This window comes from Talpa occidentalis, unplaced genomic scaffold, assembly GCF_014898055.3.
Source record: "Talpa occidentalis isolate TD23 unplaced genomic scaffold, MPIMG_talOcc4v2.1 talOcc4.16, whole genome shotgun sequence".
In the NCBI taxonomy this organism is placed as follows: Eukaryota; Metazoa; Chordata; class Mammalia; order Eulipotyphla; family Talpidae; genus Talpa; species Talpa occidentalis.
Window position 1 is genome coordinate 81791439 of NW_023601653.1, and position 20282 is coordinate 81811720.

General features: G+C 52.0%; 2 protein-coding genes and 2 non-coding genes across 10 annotated transcripts in view; all 4 read right to left on the minus strand.

The window, feature by feature from the left end:
• The window catches only part of BAZ2A (bromodomain adjacent to zinc finger domain 2A), a 33951-nt gene extending 25073 nt beyond the window's left edge, over positions 1-8878 (minus strand). For 2 of the 7 annotated variants that reach the window (XM_054696714.1, XM_037515020.2), the window contains exon 1: positions 3961-5110. In XM_054696714.1, coding sequence (XP_054552689.1) covers positions 3961-4264 — 304 coding nt within the window. In that variant the 5' untranslated portion in view covers positions 4265-5110. Of the gene's footprint in view, positions 1-3319; positions 3394-3960; positions 5111-7122; positions 7150-8297 lie in introns of those variants that run through there. The other 5 variants (XM_037515025.2, XM_037515027.2, XM_037515023.2 and 2 more) reach the window with 5 other exon arrangements.
• A 1130-nt stretch (positions 8879-10008) lies between these two features.
• On the minus strand, positions 10009-16138 carry ATP5F1B (ATP synthase F1 subunit beta). Its single transcript, XM_037515028.1, has 10 exons — positions 15925-16138; positions 15272-15454; positions 14854-15028; positions 14232-14353; positions 13811-13995; positions 13133-13291; positions 12900-13022; positions 11750-11962; positions 10848-11049; positions 10009-10274 (listed from the first exon to the last, which is right to left on the minus strand). Exons 1-10 carry the CDS (start codon positions 16049-16051, stop codon positions 10177-10179), a joined length of 1587 nt encoding a protein of 528 aa, XP_037370925.1. The 5' UTR covers positions 16052-16138; the 3' UTR covers positions 10009-10176.
• Positions 14087-14157, minus strand: LOC119248505 (small nucleolar RNA SNORD59). The gene has a single exon (XR_005125937.1). It is a non-coding gene; the product is annotated as a small nucleolar RNA SNORD59 (small nucleolar RNA).
• Positions 15128-15201, minus strand: LOC119248506 (small nucleolar RNA SNORD59). The gene has a single exon (XR_005125938.1). It is a non-coding gene; the product is annotated as a small nucleolar RNA SNORD59 (small nucleolar RNA).
• Positions 16139-20282: the final 4144 nt, after the last annotated feature.

A 20282-nucleotide genomic window follows, 5' to 3' on the forward strand; every position in this document is an offset into this window, starting at 1 on the left:
CTGAAATTGCAGGACACTAAAAGCCACACTGCAGAGGTTTTAACTAAGTTATTTCCCTCTTTCAGCTGTTTCTAAAAATTTGACTCAACTCCACTCTTTCCTTTAAGAAAATATCCCTATTCCCAAAAAAACCTGCAAGTGAACATGATGTATGGTAAGGTTATATTATCTTTTTGGTCTATAAAATGGCCCCCTTAATAATTCTCTATAGGGCCTCCCTGGTGGCGCAGTGGGTTGAGCACCGTGCTGTGAAGCTGTCCGCAGCCTCTACAGCATGGGTTCGATTCTCGGCCAGCCAGGGAGAAACCCATATGGTGCAGCAGACATCTCCTGCCCTGCCCACTGCTCCCCTCAGCAGTGTCTTTGGTCCGCCTGCCTGTTCTGCTCCCCGCTCTGTCTCTGGTGAATCCTCTCACCCTCCCGCACCTCTAACCTGTACCCCAGTTTTTGTATAAATAAATAAATCTTTAAAAAAATTATTCTCTATAATTAAGAGGTCAAAACACTAAGTAACATAGTAATACAATGTTACTTTTACTGCCAATGACCAATTTAAGAACACTCTCCAGAGCTCAGATTCTAAGACAGGTATTTTATAAATTTCAAAATTATGCAGACAAACTGGTGAAACAATGACCCTCTGATTCATGTGCAACAATGCTGAGAAGTACTGCTCTTACAGTATGAGGCATATGAGGACATCCACATCCCAAGAAACAAATCAGGAAGATTACTTGCTCCAGAAAATAACTCAAGAGTTTTTATACTTCATTCATTGTCTTAAAACATAAAACCTGTGGTATCACTGCCTCATTGTACACATCTCACACAAGCTCAAATATCACACCAGTCATTGTACTAACTTCCATATTATTTTAGCAGTAAGAGAATACAGCAGACATCTTCAGAAGTGATAAGGCCAACAGCAGCCAGTCAATAACCCTAACAAGCCTTGCTTCTCTCTTGGCAACACCTGATTCCAGAACCACCAGACGGCAAGATGAGCCTCTCAGGGCATTCTAGATTTCTGAGTGGCTATAAGCGACTGGCTCTAAGGTCAATCCACATAGTTCTCTCTATACCTCAAGTTTTCCCCCTTCAGGAGAAGCTTTAAAAAAAAAAAAAAAAAAAATTAGTCGCTATTTAAGAAATTCACTTCTCAAATAGGAAAAGTCATTTTACAAGAAGGTCATGAAAGGTGAACTTCAGTCAACTTTCTGATCAAACTATCTACTTTCTCCTTTCTTCACTGTTTTAACTCTTAACAGGAGAAATCAATTTATTATGTCAGGTCCCAATTCAGGTAAGCAAAGGTTGAAGAAAGGGGAACTTAAAATCAGTGTTGAATCAAGCCTATCAAAAAGCAATTCAAAGGAACCAACCAGTCAAGCAGAGGAGCAAGAAAAGGGACAATTACAACAGATGGGATTTGTTTTTACACTTTCCAGAATATCAACCCAACAGCTCCAGTGAAAAGAGCAATGACAATAACAATGATATTAATGCTGTCACACAATCATGTCTACTCCTATCCTGTATATTTAATCTAGGAGTCTGCAATTCAAGTGGAAGCTTGTGACTTTTTACAGATTATTTAAATAGCAGATTTAAGCAGTTTTCAAGTTAATCCAAGTGACTAAGGCCATCTCTCAAAATATAAAATCCCGCAGCCCACTTATTTCCACCTAAATCCAGTGTCTAACACAGTGCCTGGGGCCACAGTACCTACCGTCCATCATAGTATGCTCTAATAGAACTCTGGAATTATCTAGTGAGGAAATCTGGAATTATCTAGTGGGATTAAGAGAAAATCTGGATATTTAAATTCGCACAGAACAGGGGAAGAGCCTACCACTCTTAAACAAGGGTAATAAAAGAAAATGAAAAGACAGAAGAGTGAATCATATGCTAATTAGTTGGCTCTGCGGGAAGGTGGACCCTACATCCCCGGGACTATCCTTAATCCAGCGTGACCCCTGACCAACAAGTCCACTAGCTTCACTCTGCAAACCAGTTCCAACCTCAACACGTAAATCCTATTCAGTTAAATCTTCCAGCCTCTCAGATTCTACCTTTCCTCACCTCCCAAGCTCAGGCGCTCCACAAAAACTATCACAGGTAAGAAAATACTAAGCAGGACCCCCCACTCCCAACCATTCCAGGCCACAAAAGAGCCTCTAGGTTGAGGGAATTTGCCTCCTTGTATTCAGAGGGCGGCGCTGCTGGCAGGTACGGAGTTTGCTTCTCCATGACCTCTAGCTCAAGGAAGAAAGGGGAAAAAATCCAGACCGGGAGACAGAGATGTTCTACAGGGAGGATCAGGGTCAGGAATCAACTGCGGCGCCTACTTCCCACAAATTAAGTTCACCAGAAGAAAAAAAAAAAGTAGAACGACAGGACTCTCACCCCACATGGCTGGCAGGATCCAAGCCTGCCCAGAAGGCCTCAGAAAATGAAACCAAATCTGATTAAAATGGACATTTCAAAACAACGAGACGCAGCCGCACACGCACAGCTGCCATTTCCCGGCCGCTTCCTGCGGGCGGCGGGGAGGAGCCGCGCGCGGAGGGAGGGGGCGCGCCCGCCGCCCCTCAGGACGGCCGCTCGCCCTCCGGGAAGCCCACAAAGGCGCCGCGGCGCTGCCGTCCCCGGAAAGCGGGAACAGCAGGGGAAAGGGGTGCCGTGAGCTCCTATTTTTCCGCCAAGGAAATGGGGATCCCCCTCGTAAGACACCCCTCTTGAAAAGGAACCCCCCTTTATCTTCCCCGCGGCCCCTCAGCCAGCGCCGGCGCGGACGCCTCAGCACAGCCCCGTCACCCCGCGCAGGAGCGGGGTCCGCCGGCGCCCGCCGCCCCCCCCGGCTCGCCACCCCCGCCGCAGCCGGAGACACCCCGGAACCCCGCCAGCCTCACGCACCGCTGCCAGCCCCGGCCCCCACACGCCGTGCGCTCAGCCGCCCAGGGAACCCCTCTTCCACCCTCCCCCTCGGGCACCGCACCCCACCCCCACCCAGGAGGGGGAGCCCCGCCCGGGGATTCCACCCGGCCCCCGCCGGCGTCCGCCAGCAGCCGGGCGGCGCCCCCGCCGCCCCCTCGCCGCCGCCCGGAGCCGCCGCGGCGCCCCGGCCCCGCCGCCCCCCGGTCCGCAGCAGACCCGCGGGGCCCCCGCCGGCCCCGGCCCCCGCCCGCCCCTGACTGGAGCGCGCCCGCGTCCGCTCCCCGACTCGGAAGCTCCGGGCGGCCGCGGCGCGACTCTTCCCCGAGGGACGCGTCGGCGGGGCGCGGGCTCCCCCCTCGGGCCCGGCCGCGGGCCCACAGACCTGAGGCGGCGGCGTCCGGCCGGGCTCGGGGCCGGTCTCCCCGGCAGACGCGCAGTTCACATGGCCGCGCTCCGGGCGCCGGGGGCGGGGGCCGCGGGGGACGGGGTCTGGGGTCCGGGAGGGGGGAGGGGGACGCGGCTCATCCGCGGGGCCCGAGCGGAGCCAACATGGCCGGCGGGGGAGGAGGGAGCCGAAGCCGGAGGGGGCGGGGAAGCCCGGCCGGGGAAGCCGCCCTCCCGGGCCCGCGCCGCCGGGTCCTAGCGCCGGGCCCCGCGCCCCGGATCTGGGTCCTAGCGCCGCCGCGCGCCCGGCCCGCGGGGCCGCGTCCTGCGCTCGAGCCCATTGTGGGCGGCGGGCCCGGTCCCCGAGCGCGCCGAGGGCGTGGCGCCGCCCCAAGGTTAACCTGCAAGGCTGGGCCGCCCCTCCCGGCCGCGGCGGGCGCCCGCTCCCCAAGGGGGTGAGAGGGAGGAGGGCGGGGGGCAAGGGGAGCGGGGCGGGAGGGGAGTCGTTTCGGGCGACTATTTTCCAGGCCGGGCGGTGGGAAACCACGTGTGGAAGCAGAACGGCTCGTCGGAGAAGTTCGGCCTTGGCAAGGGGTGCAGGGAAGGAGGGGAGACCTGCCGCGTCTGCGGCCCACTCACCTCCGTCCCGAGGGGCTGCCGGATCACCACCTCCCCGGCGACATCTGCCAGGCCCTGGGAGTCGGGAAGATTCCTGCGCGGGGGCGGGGAAAGGAGGCTCGAGTGGCGCGGGGCTCAGACGGGGAAGACCCGAGTCCGCCCTAAGCCTGGTCAGCAGGGCCGGGGGCGAGGGGGGCGTAAAGGACCCCGAGTGTCCACCTGCTTTCTTAGTTGAAATACTTCTGATAAAACTGTGGCGCAATCTGCGAAGAGGAAAGGAAGCTCCAGCGAGGTCTCGAGCTTGGCTGTCATCTAAAATGTCCATTGCAGGGCCCCGGGAAGCAGGACAGTGTCATATGACCTCAGAATTTAGAGAATCTCTAGTTCAACCGTCTCTCATTTGTCGGATGAAGAATTTAAGGCTCAGAGAGGTGACGCGACTTGTTCAAGGTCAAACAGCAGATAAAATGTGACTAGAAACTAGGCTTTAAAATGACTGCCCACTTAACTCAATGCAATGTGATGCAGTTCTGCAATTCCTAAACTATGCAAAACCCAGGCTGAGTATTCTGGAAGAGTAACAGAGTGGGGATGATGAAACTCTGGCAGGCTGGAGGTCAACATTTAAATACCTTTTCCTCTGGGGGTCCTGGCAGGAAAGATATCTGAAAACTGGGTGGGGACAGGGCAAAGCAGGGCAGGGCCAAACACCATCAGTGTAGACCAGATTTCCTTACACCCCTGAGGAGTGGGCTCTGCCCAGGTTTGGGAGGCTCCACTTCTCCCCATGACGGTTGAGAGAAACTAAGAAAAAGCAAGCTTCATCAAAGCCTAAAGTGTGTGGGTTAGAAAAAGAGGGTAAGTCAGAGGGATTTCTATCCCTCCCCTAATGAAAGTAGATTACCAGAGGGACGGCGTAGGCAGAGAGAAATCAAAACCCTTCTCTCTGACTAAAAGCAGAGTCATAGGTCATCTTGAAGAAAAAAGTAAAGACCCTAACAGGTCCTAACAGGGGGTCCCCCCCCCAGAGGGGTCCATCCTTCTGGGGAAAGCAGGACCTAGCAAACTTTTGCTAAGAAATGCCCTCGACCCCTCCTGCCCCATCCAAAACAAAATTAAAGGCTGGTGAAGAGCTCAAGGCCCGACCCTGGCTCCCGAAGGGCCGGAGAGGAGCCTGCGATCTCCGCCCCCCGCCCCTTTCCTTTTCCAGGGCAGAGGAGGGAGAATCTTCTACCGCCCGCCCCCAAGCCCGAGACGGGCCAGTCGGAGCCCGGGCCGGGGCGGAGCCTGCGCCCGTCAGACGGGCGCGGCCCGCCCCCCGCACACACCCACACACACCCCCCGGCTCCGCGCCGCTCCGGAAGAGCCGGTTACTCCTGTGCCCCACTGGCGGCCCCCACCCCTTCCGAGCCCCGGGCCTAGTCTCCGGGGCAACCCCTCGGAGTGGCTCGGTCGGGAGCGGCTGGGAAGAGGGCGGAGGAGAGCGGCGGGCCACGGGGGCCAGAAGAGAAGTGGGCCGGGAGCCGATCTCCCCACCTGGTGCAGAGACTGAGACCATCAGCAAGACCGAGACCCGCCTCACCCCGTCTAATCGCGGGTCGCCCTCGCCGTGTGAGGAAGGACGAGGGTGGGGCGCCTATGCCCGACAGCGGGGTGTTTACTTCTCGCCAGGGGCCACCCCAGGCAGCAGCTGTGCTGCTCACCCCATCCAGACTGACCCCCTGTGTCCCCAAACATCCCTCAGGCCCATCAGATGTGGCCAAAGGGGCAAATGGTCGCTTCTTCCAGAAACTTGGGAGAAGAGCCCCTAGGGAACATCTGAGTCTCCTTCAGGCTCAGGTTCAGGGGAGGAAACTAGTCCCTGCTCCCCTTCCCACCCCCTGTGTTCCAGAGGGGTCTGCAGCCCCCCCCCCCAGCCTGACTCCACCCTGGAGCAGAGGACTCGGGCTGGGAGGGAGACGGGGATTCCGCGCTTCCGTCCCCCTCCCTCCCTCCCTCTCCTCCTCCAGAGACGCCCGGATTTCAACCCCGAAAACCAGGCCGACCACCCAGTGCCCCCCCCACGCCCAGCTCCTTCCCAGCCCCTAGAACAAGACTCAGGAGCGTTGCAGCAAATCCAGACACTCCTGTGCATCGATTCTGGAGTGGGGGTGAGCACGAGCGCACGGGGGGCAGAGCCAGGGGTGCCCCTGGAGCCGGAGGGAGGGGGATTTCCCGTGGGGGTGGGTGACTGTGGAAGACTCCCTGCCCCTCCGCGGCAGCACGTTCCTACCGTTACGCGGGCCGACAAGGAGACGGCCCTGGACGCTGGGCCCCCTGCGGCGCAGCCCGCGCCAGCTCGGGGCAGCTGTCTCCTCCCCCCTACATTTTGGGGAGACCAGGTTTTCTTGGAGCACATCACAGCCCCCCTCTCTCCAGACCGCCGTGCGTCCCCTGAGGGCACAGCTCAGTCCAGCGCCACACGCCGCCCAGAGCGCCCCAAGGCGGTCTCCAGAGGACATGGAGGACGCCCCAACTTCTTCAGGAGTGGGGGCGCCGTGCGCCCCGGAGTCGCGAGGGCCGACTTTCCCACGCTTCCCCGCCACCGCAGACTCGGGCCCGAGCGCGCCCCGCCCGCCAACAGCCTCTGACGCCCGGAATCACAGGATTCTGGGCGGCTCTCCCCAGTTTTCTGACTCCGGGGGGAGGGGCGCTCCGCGGCCGCCCGGCTCGCCCCGGCCGGGAGGAGGCCTCGCCCACCCGGACTCGGCGGGCGGGGGCCGGGGCGCCCCGCACACTCGGGAGAGGTGGGGTGCGGGCCACGGAGCTTTCGGGGGAACTTAGTTGAACTCGATCCCGGGGCGGCCTCGGCGGGGGCGGCCGGGGCCGGCGCGGCGGTTGCTCCCGCCCGGCGGGTGAGGGCGGCGTGGGAAAGCGCCGGCGCCGGGGGGGGGGGGGGCCGGGGGCGAAGCCCGGCGCGGGAGAGCCTGCCCCGGCGCGGGGGGCGCGGGGGCGCGGGGGCGCCGGGCCCGGGACGGGGGGCGCGGGAGAGGCCGGCCGCGGCGGCGCAGCCCCGGGCCCCGCCGCAGAGGTCGGGGGGACGCGGCGCGCGGGGAGGGGGCGCTCCGCGGGGGGGCCCGGCCGCGGCGGGGCGGGGGGCGGGGGCGGCCGCCGGGGCTCCGGGCCGGGGCGGGCCGGGCTCACCTGGAGCAGGGCCGGCCGCGGGCGGCGGCGGCGGCGCAGGTGGCCGAGCCGGGCGGCGGCGCCTCCTCCCCCAGCCCGGCCGCGGGGGGGCGGGGAGACGCGCTTAAAGGGGCAGGAGCCGCGGGCGAGGGCGGCCGGGCGGGCGCGCGGCCGCCGGGGCCCGCGGGGGCGGGGGCGGCGGCGTCTCCGGGGGGCGCGGGCCGGGCGGGCGCCCCGACGGGGCGAGCGCCGTCCCGGGGGGCGGAAACTTCCGCGGGGAAGGGGTCGGCGCGGAGGGCCCGCGCCCCGGGGCGTCGGGGAGGCCGCCTCACAAAGAGCGCCGGGGAGGCCGTGGGAGCCGCCGCGACGGCCCGGAGCCGCGGGGTGCGAGAGGGGGCGCGAGGCCGAGCTCGCAGGGGGGCAACGTGCAGCGCCCCCCGGGGAGCGGGTTACCTGCGTCTCGGCGCCGCGGGGCCGCATCCCCTCGGGGGCCCTGCGGGAGGGCGCAGCCTCCCCGGCCCGCGCTAAGTTTCAAGGAAGCCACGAGGCCGGAGACCTCCCGGGCCCTCGGCCCCAGCCCTGCCCCGTGCGGCGTCCTCGCGGCCGGGGGGCGGGGGCCGCCGCCAGCCTTCCCGGCGGGGCTGCTGCGGGACGGCGAGAGTCGCTCGACTCGGGTTCAGCTCTCCCCCAGCCACCACCACCCTTGCAGCAACCTCTGGGGCAACAGGAAGCAGCTGCTCGGTGCAGCCCCCACCTGGTGGTGGGTCAGGGTGGGGGAGGAGAGAAGACAAGGGACTTGAAAGGCCCGGGAGAAAACTGGGGAGAAGCGGCTCCTTCAGAGCCCTCCAAGGCCACCGAAAGTGGGCTCTCCCCTTGCAGGGACGCCCGCCCGGACGGCAGTGTTACTGGGATCGCCGCAGCTGAAGTGGGGAGCTGCTTAAGGGGCTGGGGTGGGGGTTGGGGGAAGAGCCCATACTTGAGGGTAGAGTCTCGGGCCCTTCCTAAGAGCTGGCCAGTGCTTGTGACCCCTCAGGCGGCAGCCTCACCAGCTGAGCCCAGAGCCCCGACCATCCTGTTTCCCCCTCCTTCACCCCCCAAAAGAGCAAAGGTTAGGCCCCACCCCTGCTGAGTCAGCCTGGAAGGGAGGGAGAGAGGTATCCCTCAGGCCTTCCCCGGGGGCTGGTCCTCATACTTACCCATGTCAGGCTGGCGGGGCTCCAGGGCTGGGACCACCCAGCACCTCGCTGTCCTTGGTTCCCCCTTCACGTGAAGCCTGGTGTTAGATCCTCCCAAATTATGAGCTGGGAACTAGCACGAATCAAAAAGCCAATGTATGCTTCCTGCGAACCACAGCCTGAACTGCTGTAGGGTGATGTCCCTGTGTGACAGACTGGGGTGGGGAGGGAGGAGGGAAGGGCGGGGCTTTCTCTGGGTGGAGAGGGAGGAGGAGGCGAGGACAGGGCCGAACCAGGAGAAATATGGAGGAAGGTTAGATCTGTGTTGACACTCCAGTGGCGTGGCAGGAGAGTGGTAAAGAGGGAAGGAAATTAGTAGTTGCAGCCAGTGAGAAGGTTCTCGATGAATGTTAGTGCTGAGAGACGTAAACGGGGGGGAGGGGCGTGGAGGGATGCAAACGACCTTTAGGATCACAGTTGGCAGGTCTGCTTCTTGGTGACACGAGAAAACAGAAAGAGCTGGTCTATACCCAGGGCACTACTGCTCCAGCTTCTTACGCATTCCAGTTAGGCCCTAGAGGAAGCGCCCCCGCCCCCATAATTCAGCATTTCCCCCAATCCCAGCTTTTCTGGGAGCAAACTACCTGGCACAGGCGGCTCAGAGGCTCCACCTTCTGTCCAGATCATGACACAGGAGAGACTGGTGCCAAGGACGTCATAGGCAGATGGGAGGAAACTTAGAGGCCCCTGCCCCACCCCTGGCGCCTCTCCCAAGGCCCCTCCCCAACCTTAAGCCCCCAAGGGCCTCTCAATTGGGATGTTTGTTCCCGCCCAGCTTCTACCCAATTTGAATGCCTCAGGGGTGGAGCTTATAGATGCAGGCTCCTCCTCAGGACAAAAGCCCCAGCTGGTTTGTAAACAGTCATTAGCCGAGAACCACATCCCAGCAAATGGCCTTCATGGATTTCAAAATGGTGAGATCAGTGTTCTTGCAGCCTCCAGTGCGACCACTAGACGGCAGCAGGGGACGGGTCTGGGCCCACAGAACCCTGAAGGGACAGCGAATCTGACCTTGCACTTTGAAAGTCACGTTTCAAATTGAAATGGTGGGTGTACTTGGGTACTCCTTACCTCTGCCTTTTTAGTGCGCTGAACTATCATTTAATCCACTTAGTTCAGAGATCCAAGCCCAGAAATCCTGCAAGTTGTATCTCCCTTACATTGTCTGTCCCCTCATTTCCACAAGGGATCTTAGTAGAGCTCAGATCAAACCTCATAGTACTTTATACCCTTGCATAGCCTCAAGGAGTCACAGGTCTAGATTTGGCCAAGTGGCTAGCAACATTTTCTAAAAAAAACGTGAGGCCTAAGAGAAGCCCTTTACCTCAACTTTTGCATCAATTGATATTAATTCTTCAGAATATACACTACTTCCTAAGAATTTAATTCACTGATTAATCACTCCCTTTTCTTGATAGCAGGAATTTCTAAACCCAACCCATCCTCCCCAATATACTCTTCTACAAAAATCAATTTGCTTTCCTCAAAGGGCTGAAGCTGAGGCCCTACATTTAAGATCATTATTCACAGGAAACCCCTCAAAAGACCCACAACTGTCCACAAGACAATGGCTCTTTTATGAGAAACCCATTTCAAAAATATGACCTAATTTGTGCTGATTCTTTCCGTTACTTTAAGACAATTGCTGTCAGAACCAAAAAAACAGACAGAATCTGAGGGATGTATGTTTTATTGGAATCCTTAAATACTCTTCAGACAGAACAGCGTCTTCAATCAAGGCTCTCTCGTGGCCTATAGAGAAAACCAAACTTTCAGATTAGGGACAAGGAGAGAAACAGCATGTGGAGGATGAGTGCTTCGAGTTTGCCAGAGAAGCCCTTCACGAATGCTCTTCAGCCAGTTTATCTGCCTTTGCCACAGCTTCTTCAATGGGTCCCACCATATAGAAGGCCTGTTCTGGGAGATGATCATATTCACCTACATGGGGAGGGAAAAAAAAAAAACCAACTGGTGAGAAGTACGGGGATTATCAACTTTCCAGTGTATATTACCTCACCACTTGAGGGCACTAGTCAGAATATGATGAATCTGTCCTCTAAAAAAAGGGTAAACTTTCTCCACAAATTAAATTTGTAAAGGCATGACACAATATGGATTAAGAATAAACTGAAAGTCACACAACCTGGATTCAAAATTCTTGCTCTGTATTATGATACTGAGGCCAGTTAATTTCAACTTTTCTATGCTTCCAAGTTTCCTCATTTATAAAACAATGCCTTCCTCATAAGGACGTTGTAATTCACTTTGAAGAAAGTATTCAGTTTGAGTGTGGGATGTCAGAAGAATCAAATAATAGAAGTCCCACTCTCAGGAATATCTTGAGACAAAACTGATGGTAGAGTTTTCTATTTTAAAATTATACACTTAAACACAATATACTGACCTATTGCTTGATGATTGTTGGAATGGAAACATGGCACAGTAAGCATTCAAAAGATTTCATTCAGCTTCTCTGCCATTTTATGTTCAGCTTTATACTCAAAATCTCACCTGCCAAAATCTGCTGGAATCCTTTAATGGTTTCCTTCAGGGGAACCAGCTTCCCCATATGACCTGTGAAGACTTCAGCCACCTGGAATGGCTGAGACAAGAAACGTTGTATTTTCCTTGCACGGGACACAGTCAATTTGTCTTCCTCAGACAGTTCATCCATACCCAGGATAGCAATGATGTCCTGAAGGGATTTGTAGTCCTATGAGAAAACAAGATTAAGAGATCTCAGCACATATTCACGTTCCTTTTTTTTTTTAAAGATTTATTTATGCATACAACTGGGGTACAGGCCAGAGGTTTGGGGGCAGGGGGTGAGAGAATTCACCAAAGACTTAGCGGGGAACAGAACAGACAGATCAGCCGAAATACACTGCTGAGGGGAGCAGCGGGCAAATCAGGAGAGGTCTGCTGCGCCATGTGGGTAGCTCCCAGGCGGGGGCTCAAACTATGTTTACAGTGGCTGCAGACAGCTTCAAAGGTTGTGTCTTAACTCCTTGTGCCACCAAGGAGGCCCCATTCCTTTAATTTGGACAAAAATATAAGGGCAAATAACGCCTTACGTTTGCAGGGAGCTTTGTACAAAGTACTGTAGCACCTCACCAATGTCCTAGGTGAAACTAGTGGGAGAAAAGTTAAAAACTGAGGGGTCACAAGGATCCTCAGCTAAGATCCATGCCTTTTGCCCTCTATTCTTAATCTGGGGCTGAGAAAAAAATGGATTCCAAAGACTAAGTACCCAGAAACCTAAGAGAGCTCATTAGCACTCACTAAAAACTGTTCTCCATGCTTTCCTTGCGCCAAAGCAAATCACGTTAAGTCACTAGGAAAGAACTGGCCCTGATAAAGTCCCAATTCCCTTATTCTGACTCAGGGTCACCAATCTGCCCTGCAATACTCACCTGCAGGATCTTCTGCACCCCCCGGGCAACGTCGTAATGCTCATTGCCAACAATGTTGGGATCCATGATTCGAGAGGTGGAGTCTAGAGGATCCACAGCTGGATAGATGCCCAGCTCAGCAATAGCACGGGACAGCACAGTGGTAGCATCCAAATGGGCAAATGTAGTGGCAGGAGCAGGGTCAGTCAAGTCATCAGCAGGCACATAAATAGCCTAAAGTGAGTGAAGAACCCCAAGAAAACCCAAAAAATATAGTAATTCTACTTAAACCATTCCTTCTTCTGACCTCTCTCATCGCCCCATTCCATCTTAGCATTCAAAATGAGTACACCTCAAAAGAGCCTCCTTACCACCCACAATAGCTGGTAAGCTTATAATCAACTGATCCCTCTAAACTGTGATGAAAAAATTTTCATTTTCATTCCTTTGTTCTTCATCCTACATTTTATGGTAGTGATAACCACTTTTAAGAATTGAAAAAGGAAAAAAAACCTTGCACCACTGCAATTGTGCACTATGCAAATGAATATACAAGTCATTACACCTCAGACATATTTTTAAAGAAAGTTTTACTAGTACTTTTTTTTTTTAAAGATTTATTTATTTATTTATACAAGCACTGGGTACAGTCAGAAGTGCGGGAGGGTGAGAGAATTCACCAGAGCCACTGCGGGGAGCACAGCAGGCAGAAGGACCGAAGTGCACTACTGAGGGGAGCAGCGGGCAGCAGGAGAGGTCTGCGCGCCATGTGGGGCCCTCCTTTGGAGGCCCAGGAGCAGCCGAGGATTGAACCCCGGCGCTGCCGAGGCTGCGGGCAGCTTCGCAACCCAGGGCTCAACTGCTGCGCCACCAGGGAGGCCACCTAGTACATTTTTTTTTTTTCCCCACCTAGTACATTTTTAATGCTTATTTTCATGCAGCTCCAGACTCCATCTCAGGGTTGAAAATTCTACTTTGTGGACTACATTTACACATATACCTCAAATTACTTTAGATGAGGTGTTTCTTATTGTTTTAGGGGGGCTTTAACGTACAGAATTTTAAACGTTATTTCAGGGAACTCGCAAACCAATCAAGTCTTTGAAAATTAAGTAACTAGGTTTCATACCTCTCTGTAGAGTTAGACCTTCATCCATTTAATTGTTCTTACCTGTACAGAGGTGATAGATCCCTTTTTGGTGGTGGTGATTCTTTCCTGCATGGTACCCATATCAGTGGCCAGGGTAGGCTGATATCCTACAGCAGATGGGATTCTGCCCAATAAAGCAGACACCTGAAAAATTTTTTAAGAAATAAAGGTCTTAGAAGTCTGTATCTTTAGCTTCATCTGTATCATTCCATAGAAAGGTCAAATGAACCAGGTTCTCTCAAGCCTTCTCTTACCTCCGAGCCAGCCTGGGTGAAGCGGAAGATGTTATCAATAAACAGTAGCACATCTTGACCTTCTTGGTCTCGGAAGTATTCAGCCACAGTCAGTCCAGTCAGAGCTACCCGGGCACGAGCACCGGGTGGTTCATTCATCTGCCCGTACACCAGCGCTACCTGCAATAATTACCCACATCAGAAAACCTGGGAGAGAAGTATGTCAGTCATACCCAAGGGCTCCAAATCAGACAAAGCATCCATAAAAACTTCCTTCTCAGAAGGTGTCAGTTTCTAATCTCTAAAACTTCTTTTTCCATTTTAGAGACACAGTTCAAAACACAAGATAATTTCTTATATTACTGAGGTGAAATTCCTGTAGTATGAACTTAGTTAACAGTACAAAACACGAAACAGTGCCCCTAATTAGCTTACCTGACACACATGAACTACCACCACCCCCAATTAGCTTTCAAATGGGACTATTTACCAAAAAAATTTTGAAAATGTATTTTAACATTAAGGAGGAAAGGAATATGCCGTTAGTTTTCTAACACTTGAGTGGAAGCACTGACAAAAATTTCCTTTATAGGTTCTAGCACACTAAAATGAAAATGCAAAACATGTCTTTGGCTAGCAATGCAGTCAACAATTTTCTGGGACAACTACTAAATGGACATCAGTCAGTTAAGTGCTCACCTTGGAGGTAGCATCTTTTAAGTTGATGACACCAGATTCAATCATTTCATGGTATAAATCATTGCCTTCTCGGGTCCTCTCACCAACACCAGCAAATACAGAGTAACCACCATGGGCTTTGGCGACATTGTTGATTAACTCCATGATCAATACAGTCTTGCCAACTCCAGCACCACCAAAGAGCCCTGGGAGAGGGTAAGAGTAAAGAATTATATTTAGGACTTTTGCATTCCCAAATAAGCAAACTTTCAAAGAAAAACAGTTTCCTTCCCTTTTCCATCTCAGAATGGCATCTGGCTTCAGCAAACTCAGAAGAACGAAAGTCAGAAGCTACTCATCAATGAGGGAGAACTCACTACCCACCCATGACTCTTTCCTCCCCACATTAGGTTTGGAAAATAGGTACCCAACACTAACATACCAATTTTGCCACCCTTGGCATAGGGAGCCAGCAGATCCACAACCTTGATACCAGTAACCAAAATTTCCTGTTCAACACTCATCTCTATGAACTCAGGAGCCTCAGCATGAATAGGAGCAAATCTGTAATGGTAGAAGGCGGTCGGTATCTATTCATGTTAATGAAAGTTTCCAATCCACTCTCAAGTTTAATCCTTTACTCAGTCTTATCTCTTGTCATACAGCATCTAGACAAATTGTCACTAAGTATCTAGCACAACATTCTACAATAAAGAGGATTGCATTATCTCAGGAAACAATAATCCCATTCCCTAACAACAGTCATAAAGACGTCTTTCATTGAGCCCTAAACTGAAAGCACTGGAAACCCCACAATCTCTAAATCATTGGTATTCAAACTCAAATAACTTGGTTTCTGTCAGTCAACTTATATAGCTTTGTCTTTAAAAAAAAAAAAAAAAAAAGGTTACATGTGATTTTAATAATTGATGTTGGCGTTTCAAGTATTTTTTACAGGAAAATTCGCTATACTAGAAGTGTCAACATATAAAGCTGCAAAAAAAAAAAAAAAAAAAAAAAAAAGCAGTTCATTTGTAAATTGATGCAACAAAAGGGATACTTACTGTTTGGTTTTGATGGGCCCTCTCTCATCAATAGGCTCTCCAATAACATTCATGATTCTGCCCAAGGTCTCCGGACCAACAGGGATTTTGATTGGTGCACCAGAATCCAGGACTTTCTGGCCTCTAACCAAGCCTTCTGTACCATCCATGGCAATGGTCCTTACAGTGCTCTCACCTGTCAGATAAAGGCATTGCAGGGCTGTACATCAGGACAAGTGGGCTTCATATTTAATTATGTTCATTCCAGGGTAGCTGGCAGGAATGACCAAGACTCCTTTCTCAGGACCTAAACGTGGCTTCACCAAATTCAGAAGAACGAAAGTCATTTTGATAGAATCATCATAGAAGGGAGATGGCCTGGTTTGGGGGCTATTTGGAGTAAACACGCGCTTTCCTATTCCTAACGAATTGTACTTACCCAGATGCTGGGCCACCTCCAAAACCAGCCTGGTGTCTCTGCCTTGCACTTCCAGGGCGTTCAGGATGGGTGGAAGTCCCTCGTCAAACTGGACGTCCACCACCGCACCGATGACCGCCACGATGCGGCCGGTGGCGGCGCCTGCCTTCGGCGCAGGAGCTGTTTGGGCGGCATAGTCTCTGGCTGACAGACAAAAAGAGATTGGAAGGGGCTCAGGTGAGGACAGTGAAAGGTCATTGGAAACCCGCACTTAACCCACAAGGATTGGTGAATTCAGCCCAGGCCCAACCTCCTTCCGCTTGCACGGAAGGCGTGTCCAGACCGAAGGCCGCGCAGCAGCAAAGCCCCTGCACAATCTTCCCATCCCCACGCACAAAACCCCATTAGTCGGGAGCTCGGTCCCCCTCTTCCACGGAAAGGTCAATGCACCTGCCCGCGCTTTTCCGTCTCTTTCCCAAAATGGACCGGATGAGGTCGAAGAAAGCTCCTAGAGGCGAGCCCTCGTTCTCGCCCTCCCGCCGCTAACGGCCAGGGCCCCGGCCCAGCGCCCTCTCAGCACCGCGGACCCCGCAGGCCCGCGCCACAACCGACCCCGGGCTCAAGGTCACGGGGAGGCAGAACTGAAGCCCCAGCTCCTAGACGAAGGCACTTACCAGGCTGGACCGCTGCTGGGGCCGCCCGCAGTAAGAGCTGAGCTTGGGGCAGAGGCGCTGACGGGCCGAGTCCCCGCAAGGCCCCGGAGGCCGAAGCGGCAGCCACTCGACCCACAAGACCCAACATGGCGGAGTCCGGGCGGAGACTGAGCGCCGCAGCAGTGGGGCTGCCAACTCCCCAGCAGCTGGGGCGGGGCGTACTCCGCAGTACGCATGTTCACTGGACAAATTTGCTGCTCATCATTCCCATCGTTGCCCCTATAGGTTGGTAATCTCTCACCTTCTCAACCATTGGTCAAAAATAGTGCTAATCTGAATTCCTGTTTCTCATTGGACGTTGACAGAGGGGCAACCCTCAAAACTTCGAAACATAATTGGACAACAGGGCTGTCAATTGGCGAGCGTACTTGGAGGAACTACGTTTAAGAAGGGGGCTGAGTTCCGGTCGGGAAGCACGTGGGCTGTCTTTGGCTGTCCTTGGGCCCTCTCCTTTGATAGGACCTTGAGCGGGGTGACAGTCTCTGGGGCGGGTGTTAGGGAAGTGCTGGAGTCCTGAAATGCCACCGACAGTGACCTTGGTGAAGTCCAGGGCCTTTTCTAGTCAAAACACGGCTTTCCTTTCGCAGCAGAGAGGTTGGAAACTTCCAGGCACCTCAGCTAGTCAGGGATCTGGACAGAATCTGTATCACTTAGTGAAATGAAAGAAACATGTAACCAGTCCATTAACAGACTGGAAACAGGACAATAAGATTTAAGATCTTCCTTCTAAATAAAGGCAGATAAAGACAGATAATGCAATCAAGTATCATGGGCCCCAGTTGGAATAAGGTAAAAAGTGGGTGCACAAAGGAGCAGATAAATTTAGGTCACTTAGAAATGTAGAGGAATTGCCTCAAAATGGAGGAAGCTGATAGGCCTCAGTTGTGAAATGTGAGAAATTGGGTAATGAGGAAAGAAGAAAATTCCAAACACGTTTCCATGGATACAGCATGTTCCTTTTGTGGAACTGCAGGTGAGGAAGGAAAACAGAGGGTAGTAAAGAGATGAATTTTGAATGAGAAGCAGGAGGAAAATCTGACAGGAGTGGAAAGTAGGCAGAGGTAGGTGTATGGAAGCCTTTCTCCAGTATGGAAAGCCATAGAATGAACAGGCTTTTTTTTTGTTTTAAAGAATTATTTATTGCGTATAGGAACTGGGGGTGTAGGCCAGAGGTGTGGGAGGTGAGAGGAGTGGGTAACAGAACAGGCAGAAATACCGAAATCCATTGTTGAGGGCCAGACAGGAGAGGTCTGCTGCGATATGTGGGTAGCTCCCTGGCTGGGGATCAAACTTGTGCTGCAGAGGCTGCGGGTAGCTTCATAGTGCTGCAACTTACCTTCTTGTGCCACCAAGGAAGCCCAAATAAATAAACCTTATTAAAAAAAAGAAATCCTGTCACTTAAAACAACATGGGTGAAGCTTGAGGGCACTGTAGTGAAAGAAGTCAGATAAAAGCAAATACTATGACCTCACTTATATCTGGAATCTGAGAAAGCTGACCTGGGCTTTTGCCACAACAGCCACTCAAGAGCAGCAGCCATAGCTCTGTACTAGCTCAAGGCCGCAGACTTGGTGACCCAAGGACACGAGCAGCTGAGACACAGCTGCAGCTGCTGTTACCTCACCAAACACACAAAGTTCATGTGGGATATGATCAGAGAGGTGTGCAGCTTTGTCCATGGAGCTGGTTGTTCAAGGTCTCCAATAGTGTCCCTTAGGTTCATCAAAGGGTGGGACACACTTTCATGCCAAGAAGAGAGAGTGTAACAGGGTGGTCCCCTTGGGCTACCCCTCTCCCTGTCCTATAACAAGAGGACTGAGCAAAGTCCTGGCTGCCATGAAGAAGGCAGCCATCAAAAGACTGAGACTCTGGTCTTCTGTGCCTAAAATCATTTCAGAAAATACATATGTACATATATAAGCGCCCCCATGGAAGCAGTAGAATGGTGGTTGCCAGTTGTAGGGTGGAGGAAATGGGGAGATGTTGGTCAAAGGGCACAAACTTCCAGTTTTAAGCTCTGGAGACATAATGTATAGCATGGTGACTCAGGTTAGTATTACTGAATTCTATGTTTGAAAGTTAGTAAGAGTCTACCTTGAAGTTCTCACCACACAGGAAATTGTAACTCTGCTGATGTATTAACTAACCCTACTTTAATAACATTTCCCAAAATATACATATATAAAATCAGGTACAACCTATATAATGTTCTATGTGAACTATAGATATTTCCCAATAAAGTTCAGAAATAAAGGACCCTATCCAATCCAATTTATTCACCTCAAGCATTTGTCAAATAGAGTCTGTTTGGTGCAATGCCCTCAGAAAACTAATCAAAGGCAATTTTTTTTTGGATTTTACATGATTTTCTAGGATCAGTTCCTTTAAAAAAAAAAAAAAAGAAAAATGGAACCAAAATACTCTTTTAGCCTCAAACCATAATTTGTCAGTCCATTATTTCCTATCTATGGCCTCAATAGTTTCGTGCCTGAAACACCAAGCTCTGAACTCCAACCCCTCCACACTTTGCAGCAAGATTGACTCTCACTTGAGAATGTTTTCTGTCATCAATTTTGGTCTTGGCCAGAACTTTGACCAATCAGATTTATACTGACACATAATCCAAGTATAAAAACAGATTTTCACATAAATTTTCCAGCTAACTGAAGCCTATCACTTTTTGAAATGCATCACCTTTGTCCTCTTAGCATATTATCAAGTTATTTTTTATCTTGGACATTAAATGCTTTAATTAAATGCTTTTATTTTTTTAATTGATTTTTTGTCTTTTTTTTTTTTAGATTTATTTATTTATTTATACAAGCACTGGGTACAGTCAGAAGCGCGGGAGGGCGAGAGAATTCACCAGAGCCAGAGCGGAGAGCAGAGCAGGCAGAAGGACTGAAGTACACTGCTGAGGGGAGCAGTGGGTGGCAGGAGAGGGCTGCGCGCCTTGTGAGACCCTCACCCCGTGGCCGGGGATCAAACCGGAGCTGCAGAGGCTGCGGGCAGCTTCGCAACCCAGCCCTCAATCGCTGCGCTACCAGGGAGGCCCTAAATGCTTTTATTTTAGCAATGATGCTAAATGCTTTTAATATTATTGAGCTGGAGGTATAGAGCTATTTCCTCATTGTATTCAAACTGTGATCTTTTCATTTTTCCAACTCCTTTGTTGTCGTTTGCCTCAGCAACCTTCAATCTTCATGATCAGATAACTTGCTAAACTTTATAATAGCTTAAAATGAAGTAATTTTAGTTTGTGTTGATAGGTCTTAATGGTTTTTTCTGAACAAATGTCATCTATTTTTTAATATATTTTGTAAAGATTTATTTATGCACCCAAGAACTGGGGTGTAGATCAGAGGTGCCGCAAGCTATTGTAAATTAATCACCTTTCCCCCTCCTTGGAGGTAACCAGTTAAAATGCTGAATATAGCACCTTTATCATCACTTATCAAAATAGACCAACTATTAGATGTTATTTCCCACTCAAAAACTCACCCAAATGCTCCTCTTTCCAGTAACTATTTTTAAAGCAATAATAACTATACTTCAGAACTGAGATACAGTAACAAATAGTTCTTAAGTTTTGGCATGTTGATTGTTCATCTTTTGGTTGGAAATACTGGCTAGAAAGATCAGATACCGGGACCTCCCCTGGTGTTGCAGCAGTTGAGCGCTGGGTTGCGAGGCTGCCCCCAGCCTCTGCAGTGCCGGTTCGTGCCTTGGCCAACGGAGAGGGTCCCACAAAAAAAAAAAAAAAAAAAAAAAAAAAATCAGATACCATGTTCAAGGCTTGGTTACCCGATAAACACTAATGAAATCTTGGGGGCCTCCCTGGTGGTGCAAGGGGTTAAGCACCACACTGAAGCTATCCACAGCCTCTGCAGCACAAGTTCGATCCCCGGCCAGCCAGGGAGCAACCCACATGGCACAGCAGACCTCTCCTGTCTCACCCACTGCTCCCCTCAGCAGCGTATTTCAGTGTCCCTGTTCTGTTCCCCACTCAGTCTCTGGTGAATCCTCTCATCACCCATCTCTGGCCTGTACCCCAGCTCTTGGTATGCATAAATCAATCTTAAAAAAAAGATCCATCAAGCTGTACTTTCTTAATGCTATAGCTAAGCAACTAACAGTGAGCCAAGGAATCCCTTAACTTTCAGATTTTTCAAGAGAACAAATCTAAAAACTGAAAGGCTTTTGGATTTTTTAATTTACCCTTGAAGCTAAGAACTACACTATTTATGTCATACTGATACCTGACATGCTCCAGAGAAAGGAGACTAAGTTAAAATAATTAAAAAAAAGGGCCTCCCTG

What these genes read in the sequence shown, in the direction of transcription:
- ATP5F1B (XM_037515028.1), bottom strand. Translation starts at nt 16,051, where the DNA reads ATGTTGGGTCTTGTGGGTCGAGTGGCTGCCGCTTCGGCCTCCGGGGCC. An exon ending in GGGTGCAGAAGATCCTGCAG is followed by an intron (nt 11,050 to 11,749) that starts GTGAGTATTGCA and finishes GTTTTCTCATAG; the next exon opens with GACTACAAATCCCTTCAGGA. An exon ending in ATTCCAGCAGATTTTGGCAG is followed by an intron (nt 10,275 to 10,847) that starts GTGAGATTTTGA and finishes CTCCCCATGTAG; the next exon opens with GTGAATATGATCATCTCCCA.